Source organism: Physella acuta, unplaced genomic scaffold (genome assembly GCF_028476545.2).
Source record: "Physella acuta isolate Inbredline_101_S28 unplaced genomic scaffold, ASM2847654v3 ptg000988l, whole genome shotgun sequence".
In the NCBI taxonomy this organism is placed as follows: domain Eukaryota; kingdom Metazoa; phylum Mollusca; class Gastropoda; family Physidae; genus Physella; species Physella acuta.
The window spans coordinates 626,174-636,200 of record NW_026732505.1 but is presented as its reverse complement, the minus strand read 5'-3'; the positions used below and the strand labels follow the sequence as shown (position 1 = coordinate 636,200).

The window sequence follows — 10,027 nt, the reverse complement described above, 5'->3', positions numbered from 1 at the left end:
ATCATTTACTTACCACTCACAACATCATCTATTTACCACTTTCATTATCATGTAGCTACCACTCACATCATCATTTAGTTACCACTCACAACATCATCTATTTACCACTTTCATTATCATGTAGCTACCACTCACATCATCATTTAGTTACCACTCACAACATCATCTATTTACCACTTTCATTATCATGTAGCTACCACTCACATCATCATTTAGTTACCACTCACAACATCATCTAGTTACCACTCACAACATCATCTATTTACCACTTTCATTATCATGTAGCTACCACTCACATCATCATGTATTTACAAATACCACACCTCACCCCAACGTGCTGTAAAGAGCCACCACCAAATGAGACCATCGGTTTTAACGCGTCCACTACACCTGTTTCACTCTATCACCATGTATAGAATATCATTGTATCACCATCTGTGCCGTATCACCATCATTACACTGTCAACGTGTCACCGTCGTACTGTAACACAGTATGACCATCAGTGCAGCATGGCATTTAGACCAGTACCCACATCTTTCCAATAAAACAGTACCACCGTGTCACCTTCATATCAATATCAACTTACTTATCAGTACAGAGATACCGTATCACCAAAACTACTCACCTTTTTACTAGAATTACAATATCATTATTAATATCAATATATGTACACTTTAAAACGCATAATTATCAGTTCAGTATAATCATTAGTAGATTGTCTATGTATCACCATTAGTACAGTATCACCATTTCACCATCAGTACAGCATCACCATCAGTACAGTATTACCATCAGTACAGTATCACTATAAGTAATGTATCACCATCTGTGTCGTATCACCATCAGTATTGAATCACCATCAGTATTGTATCACCGTATCACCATCAGTAGCATGTCACCAACAGTATAGTATCACCATCAGTACAGCATCACCATACGCACCATGTCACTATCAGTAGCATGTCACCAAAAGTACAGCATCACCATCAGTACCGTATCACCATACGTACCGTGCCACCATCAGTAGCATGTCCCCAACAGTACAGTATCTTGGTATCCTTGACAGAGTACACTATCACGTTATCTACGTACGCTTACATCAGTAGAGTATCATCGCATTACCACTAGCTTATTACCATTAGCTCATCATTAGAGTATCACCTTATCGCAAGTAATAGAGTACAACAGTATCTGTACAGTATTGTCATCAGAAGTGTAGCAACGCTTCACCGTCATTATTTCTATCAAGGAAATGATACCGCATCACCATATGTGGAGTATCATTATATCACCATTAGCTGAGTATAATACCTAATTCACAATGATAAGAATATCACGCTATCACCATCATTACAGTATTAACATCATTGCAAAGACACCGTATCACCATATGTACAATATCATTATATCACCATTAGTAAAGAATACCTAAATTACCATCATTGAACTTTAAGTAAACTAGGACCCGTCTTACAAACAAAATCTAACCACAGAATCAAAACAAAATTGACGATTACATTGGCCAGCGTCAATTAGCTATGTAAACATAAAGTATTATTTCAATGGAAAAGGTAGACATAGGTACGTAATAAAGTCACAGTTACTATATTACGTACCAATGTCTACTTTTGTTATTGAAATAATAATTTATGTTCACTTTGCTATTTTATTAACAATGTCTGATTCCATCCCATTTTTATGTTTAGCAAGAGTCAGTGGCGAATTAAATCTATTTTTGGAGCTTTTGGACGAAGAGAGTTAGAACTCAATGTTCTATAAAGTATGATACTTTTATATCATATATGATTATATATATATATATATATATATATATATATATATATATATATATATATATATATATATATATATGTACGACGTGGCATAGCTAAATAGAGCTAAAAAGTCACTGAGCCCACCCAGCATAAATGGGTACCTAACTCACGTTAAGAAAAGCAAAGGCAGCGGTGCATAGTGTTGACTACACTACACCTTCATATGCAGAGGTCGCTGAATCAGATGAACTCTACTTCATTCGCCCCATGTGTCCTTATATATTATATGTTATATATTGTATATATATATATATATATATATATATATATATATATATATATATATATATATATATATATATATATATTTAATACTATTATTTAAAGACAGAATAAAATAAAACAAAACATATACGCTTTAAAACTTTATTGTCACATATTTTTTAAAAGAAAAAAAAAAGCTTGTTTCGGTGTATGAAATTTGTAGATTAACGTCGAACTCAGGTTTCAATTTATTTGATTTTCTATCTGTGGGGTTTTGTCTTTCTTTGCGTTGATAAACTACAAACACGGATCTTTGCGGATTTCCGCCTCAATATATTCGGGAAAAGGACCTCTGAAAAAGACATAAATTAAGTTGTATAATATTTGGTCGACGGCATGGCCGAGGGGTAGAGCAAACACTATAGTTATGAGTTAACCATCATGTTCTACAGGGCTGTATCTTACTCCATTTAGCTCAGATGGGTAGTTGACTTGTGGGGGTATTTAACTTAATGGGTATTTAACTTAATGGGTATTTGAATTGATGCTTATTTGACTTGAGGATTATTTGACTTGATGGTTATTTGACTTAATGGGTATTTTACTTAATCGGTGTTTGACTTGATTTCTAGAAAGGTAGTTGCTTATAGGAATGGTTGTGATTTTATTCTCCGTTCGAATTCTTTAGTCAAAGAAACAGAATAACTCTACTTCGTATACCAAACGGGCCTTTTTGTCAGAAAATGGAAATTGACTGTTATGTGTGTCAGTCCCCCTCTCTTAAGTACGTAACAATACCACTATCGCGAAAAGAAAGAAAAAAAATAAATCCAGGTAACTCACAACACTACTTTGGTGTTTGAGGAAGATTTTAATTATAGAATCTCACTCTAAAGTCATTTAATTACGTTAACCCCCTCATGTTTTATTATTATTATACCAATTATGTTTCTAAGAGTTTGTTTTAAAAAAAAGAGTCGCTTGATTCCAATTTGTAGTAATTTTATAAAAGACTTACCCATGGCCTTCTACCACTTACCCTTGACCTTCTACCACTTACCCTTGACCTTCTACCACTTACCCTTGACCTTCTACCACTTACCCCTGGTCCCCTACCACTTACCCTTGACCTTATACCACGTACCCTTGACCTTCTATCACTTACCCCATGACCTTCTACCACTTACCCTTGACCTTCTACCACTTACCCTTAACCTTCTACCACTTACCCCTGGCCCCTACCACTTACCCCTCACCTTCTACCACTTACCCCATGACCTTCTACCACTTACCCTTGACCTTCGACCACTTACCCTTGACCTTCTACCACTTACCCCTGGCCCCCTACCACTTCCCCCTGGCCCCCTACCACTTACCCCTGGCCCCCTACCACTTACCCCTCACCTTCTACCACTTACCCCTGGCCTTCTACCACTTACCCCTGGCCTTCTACCACTTACCCCTGGCCTTCTACCACTTACCCCTGGCCTTCTACCACTTACCCTTGGCCTTCTACCACTTACCCTTGGCCTTCTACCACTTACCCTTGGCCTTCTACCACTTACACCTTTTGTCTTTTACTAATTACCCCTGGCCTTCTACCACTTACCCCTCACCTTCTACCACTTACCACTTTTGTCTTCTACCACTTACCCCTGGCCTTCTACCACTTACCCCTGACTTTCTTTGGTAAGCATGATGGGAATGGGCGCATACTCCACCTCCTTAGCATCTATCGAGATGGCTACCATTGAGTTACAAGACCAAGTCAGCTGGTACATGGGCGCATTCTGAAAGGAATTTTGTTTCTCTTTAATTGGTTCGTTGCGTTTTTCAACGCACTCACATCAATCGCGTTTGGCTCACATTTATAGCCAACGTTTCTGGCCAGATGTCCAGCTAAATATACATTTTGGCCACACAGTCAATGTTTTTGGTCACATGATCTAATGCATGCACTTTTTGGCAATTCAGCCAACTTAATTTCTGGCCACCTTTTATACTAAAGCAACATTTTGGCCACACAGACAATGTTTCTGGCCACATTTCATACTGAATAAACATTTTGGCCACACAATGTTACTGGCCATAAGAACTACTAAAGGAACATTTTGGCCACAAAGACAATAATGCTGGCTACATGTCACACTGAATAAACAAAATGGCGGTACGTCCATTAAACAAATAATACTGACCACACTTCCACTCAACACATTTGACCACCGCAAGCTAACAACAAATCAGCATTGAGCAGAGTTTCTTCCAGGTATCTCTTCGGGGGGGGGGGGGGGGGGAGGGGGGGAGGGAGCTCCGCCTTTTCCGAATAAAGTCTACCGCCCCCCCTCCGAACGAAATTGAATTTATATAGAAAATATAAACTTTTAACAGTGTCCCCCCCCCCCCTCCAATTTCGGTCCACCCCCAAAAAAATAATAATTCAAGTGCCCCCCCCCCCCTCAGGAGAAAAAAGTCTGGAAGAAACACTGACATTGAGCCAGACAACAACCCACCTCGACAGCACAGTCAGGCCAGTAGGCTGTGAATGTGCGGGCACTTTTTTGTTGAAACTTGACTTTACATTCGGTTCTAGTGGTCAGATCACTTGGGGTCAACTGCTTGATCTGGTCAAGTGTGAACGGCTTGGACCTGTAATGGTGGTACAATGAGCTTTTTGCTTTAAGATACACCCATTTGATATATATGTATATATATATATATATATATGTACATACATACATATATATTTATATATATATATGTATATATATATGCCTATATATATATGCCTATATATATATATATATATATATATATATATATATATATATATATATATATATATATATATATATATATATATATATATATATATATATATATACATACATATATATATATATGTATATATATATATAGGCATATATATATATATATATATATATATATATATATATATATATATATATATATACATATATATATATACATATATATATACATATATATATATATATATATATATATATATATGTATATATATATATATATATATATGCCTATATATATATGCCTATATATATATATATATATATATATATATATATAAATATATCTATATATATATATATATATATATATATATATATATATATATATATATATATATATATATATATATATATATATATATATATATATATATACACACACATTTAATTATTTGCAATTTATGGAAAAGGATTTTTTAAAGTTATACAATTTAATATTAGTAAGAAGTTATCTTAATGTTAACCGATACAAAAGTAAAAAAAAAAAAGGAAAGCAAAATGTATGATACATTGCTATTCCTAATTACATCAGTGAAATCAATAAAATACCTTAAAACAATGAAATGCTACCTACATGTCGTTGGGAGGAGAGGTGATGTTGTAAGGTTGAAGGTAGATCTCCCCGTTGTCGTCTTGCCATATGACACAGATCAGACGTCGACGGATCTGGTTTTTTATGTATTCCTCGTACAAGTAGGTCACCGCCTGAAACATAATTAATTGACAACTAGGTCAGACACTGTCCCTTCATATGCCGAGTTCGCAGAGACAAGTGATTTCTACTTCACTTGCCACGTAGTCCGTAAGGTTTGAAAGGTCAGACAAATAAGTAACTGTCTAAAACATTATTGATATTTAGGTGAAAAATAAGTTCAAGCAAGTAGGTCGCCTTATGAAGAGATGTTGAAAACTAGTTCAGACAAGTAGGTGAATGACGTTATGCTTAAATGAACAACATTATATAAGTATTAAAGCTTCAACAAGATTACCGTATGAACTATACTATTACTGTAAAGCTCTCTTTTAAAATGGTTTCTTTTCCAATAATCTATTTAAGCCTATCGCTAGACTTTGTTTTTCTAATCGATAAGATAGTGGATGCTGATTTAGTTTTACGAATGGCTACGATCCTATTAGCTGAGATGGATCCGACAATTGTTGTCGACATGGACTAAAAACATGTACTTAATTTGTTCCATAGCATTTAAAGATTTTTTTTTAAATTGGTGGTTTAGTAAAAAAAAAGAATGTAAAGAGACTTACATAACACTGACATGACACTGACATGACACTGACATGACAATGACATGACAATGACATGACAATGACATGACAATGACATGACAATGACATGACAATGACATGACAATGACATGACAATGACATGACAATGACATGACAATGACATGACAATGACATGACAATGACATGACAATGACATGACATTGACATGACACTGACATGACACTGACATGACACTGGCATGACACTGACATGACACTGACATGACACTGACATGACACTGACATGACACTGACATGGCACTGACATGGCACTGTAATGACACTGACATGACACTGACATGACAATGACATGATACTGACATGACGCTGACATGACACTGACATGACACTGACATGACACTGACATGACGCTGACATGACGCTGACATGACATAACATTTTAATGAGACTGACATGATACTGACTTCACAAAGACATCACACTGACATGACACAACATTTCCTTACCGGTTCCAGAGCTGTGATCTCGACAGGCCTAGAGAGCACAGAAGCCGAGAAGGGTTTGTCCAGGTCCGGGTTGTCGATGTTGTTGTACGCCTCCACCTGGCGTCTGTCCGTGAAGTAGCCATTGAAGACGTACAGAAGGTTGGAAAAGGATTCAGAATAACCTGTGAATTAAGGGAATACGTACAGAAGGTTTGAAAAGGCTTCAGAATAACCTGGGAATTAAGGAAATACGTACAGATGGTTGGAAAAGGCTTCAGAATAACCTGAATATAAAAATACAACACGTAGTCTACATAAGATTTAGAAAAAAAATACGCTGATTATTAATGGCTTTATATTTGACACGTCTTGACTTAAGTGTCCAGGCGGATATTTGCATGTGAATGTTTGGTTAAACCTGGTAACACAGTTTTGATCCATTTCTAATGGAACGATTTTTACCCAGACTTTCCAGTGAGGCTCGTACTCAAATTAACTATGATTATAGGTGGGTTTCTTCTTCTTCTTCTTCGTTCTTAATTTTAGTGTTGAAAGGGATCCCCTGCAACACAATTAAGTTTACGTGTCAACTTGTTATGCGCCATATAGGCCGTTAACTTCGATTTCAGCCTGAAAAAACAGATGTAAATAATATGAGAAGGAAATATGCCAGACATACCGGTAGATCCCACAGCTTCATCGTCTGCGTAACTTGGGGTACAGGTAAACATCAGCAATACTGTCAGACCACAGAGTAACGTCATCTTTGTGAGAGGGTTCTGCGGACATGTACATAAAAGGCCCTTCGTATCGCTCAAGCTATACACAACCAATTATATAGTTTTTTTTTCATTGCGGGTCTTAAAGCTTTAATCCATAACCCGCTAATGAGTTATGTTAATGACAATTTAGAACCACGAGGTGCGGCTGTAAAATGTTACCGTTAAACCCGTGGCATCAGAACGGACTCACATTTTCAGTGTTTTAATCCCTATGTTTCATCTTCGGGTTTAATCTATTTCCAAAATATATGACAGTTAACAGCCCGAAACTTTGTCCTATAATGTAGCAGGCTGCCGTAATACAACATTATTTGACCGTTTGAAGTATTTCTATATATTTGATCTTTAGCAGGCTGTCGTAATTCTATAATATTTTTACCATAACCGGTTGGCGTAACTGTATATTATACCATTATTCAGGCAACTTTTCCAAAAATTATGACAATTATTAGGTTTGTTATGTTACAAAAAATATGTCATCCTGTGGTGCGTCAGGAAATAGTGTTACATATGGAGGAGTAGAGAGTTTTTTTTGTTTTTCTTTCCTGACGTATTACAAATTTATAAATTTTAAATAGAAAAAAAATATCACTCATTGTTAACAGAGTTAGTTAATATTACAAACTAAAACAAGTTAATAAAAAGACTAGTGACAATTTAAGCGCAATTTCCTTATGTTATCCATAACAATTTTAAATCGAGATAAATCATATATTCAGCAAATAAATAATGCAACACAAGTAGTTTTAATAATTCAAAACAAAATAGAAAAAATATTTATTAACGAGATTGAAAAAAAATTTGCGGACGTGTAGGGGGTATTTAGTTGTCGCGCTCTCTATATTGCTATATAGTACTGTAGTGTATTATGTATAATGAAATTTTAATTTTTTTTGTGACCGAACGAAAGGATATTTTTGAAAACTTTCTTCGGCAATATTGTTCTAAATTATGACAGGAATCGATTGGTATATGTTTCAAGTCGCTAAGTGGTCTGGTTGCCGAGATATGGGCCAAAAACTGCATTTTTTCCGAGGTTTTTTGGCTTTTCCGGGAAATCCAGGAAGGAATTCCGGGAATTTTTTTGGCCCACAATCATCCTCGGAACTTGATTAACATATTTGCTTTGAAACTAGTCCTCGATATTTCTTCGTTGAGGAGGAGATACGACTTAAAGCTGCGGTAAAGCTGCGGACACACATCCAGAAATGACGAATTAATGATCGCAATTCCAGTATGGAAATTGCGCTAAAAGTACATTGTAGTTTGGTAGATTCTACAACCTGGTGAACCTAATATTAAAATCTTAAAAAAGTGCATTATAGTTTGGTAGATTCTAAAAGCTGCTGAAACTAATACTAAAAACTTAAAAAAATAACGTATATTCAACAACTTGGAGACCCTCATATTAAAGACTTAAAAATAACATTATAGTGAATAGTTTTTGGTTTAGGGGGTCATTATAAATGACGTCACGCTTTTTTGGACGATTATTACCTCCCCCCCTTTAGTCACACTTCGTCACAACCCTCCTAAAATGACGTCACACCTCAGCCTACAATCCCCCTCAAAATTGCCGTTGACTTTTTGTTAAAATACGATATTTTTCGAAAATCTTGTCTGAACTCGGTCAGCTTAGAGTATTTTAATCAATTCCTTTTACAATTTATTAAAAAGTTTTCTAAAACGCGAAAAAAAAAACCGGCAAAAGTTTTTTTTCTAGCATTGCTTTTTTATAACTACGCCACCCACCCAGCTCAGCTGAGAAAGATTTCGTCTTTCATAAAACAAACATTTAAATTTTGAAAAAGAGTTGAAGTGTTCAACTTTAGGGGAGTGGGTGCGGTCATTTCTTTGACGACGTGTGACAAAGAGAGTGGTAGGAGTGGTGCATGTTACAAAAAAAAACACGACGTCATTTATGAACGACACTTTAAGCATAATTATATTCCTTTAATTCATGACTAATATTGGTATAATTTTATTCGTACAACGTGACTTAGAGCTAGCATGGCTTATATCCAGGCTTTTGAGTTCTCACATATTACAACGTTGCAACATGTTGCTCTTCTCCTAATAATATTTGCCCTTTGAGCGTCTAATTTTATTTATGAAATGCAAAACACATTCAGGTAATTGCATTCTTGAAGCTTATGTCACTTATTAGCTTATAAGATATTCTGAAAATTTAACCTTTGCGAAATGCGTGGTTGGACCGGAGAGCGAATGATTGCTAACTCAAAATGACCTAAGTTCATACCCCAGACGTGTTCACTGCCTCCCCCCTACCCCGGACGAAATAGAAAAGACAATGTGAGCAAATCCAATTCGTCAGAGCTGGATGAACTCTGATGGATGAAGTTTTGTCTACCTGAACATACACAATTTGCCTGTTCACACAACTTTTGTCTGCCTGCTAACACAACTTCTGTATACCTGCTCTTAAAATGTGCAAAGACCTCTTTTACCGCAACTAACAGGAGCCTCTAGAGCAGGGGGTTCCCAACCTTTTTTTTACTCTAGAGCACATTCTAAAATATCGGTAGGGTGGCGGGCACCACCTATTTTAAATCGACAAACTCCTTCCAGAGGCGTAGCGACCCTTCCCGGCGCCTGGGGACCAAAACTTTCGATTTGCTCCCCCCCTC

At 36.1% G+C, this 10,027-nt stretch overlaps 1 protein-coding gene across 1 annotated transcript; it reads right to left on the bottom strand.

The window, feature by feature from the left end:
- Positions 1-2,188: 2,188 nt before the first annotated feature.
- LOC131954322 (uncharacterized) lies at positions 2,189-7,391 on the bottom strand. The gene is made up of 6 exons (XM_059317917.1): positions 7,277-7,391; positions 6,619-6,779; positions 5,443-5,573; positions 4,551-4,686; positions 3,715-3,830; positions 2,189-2,392 (listed from the first exon to the last, which is right to left on the bottom strand). The coding sequence occupies exons 1-6, from the start codon at positions 7,359-7,361 to the stop codon at positions 2,338-2,340; spliced, it is 684 nt and encodes a 227-aa protein (XP_059173900.1). The 5' UTR covers positions 7,362-7,391; the 3' UTR covers positions 2,189-2,337.
- Between the last annotated feature and the right edge of the window lie 2,636 nt (positions 7,392-10,027).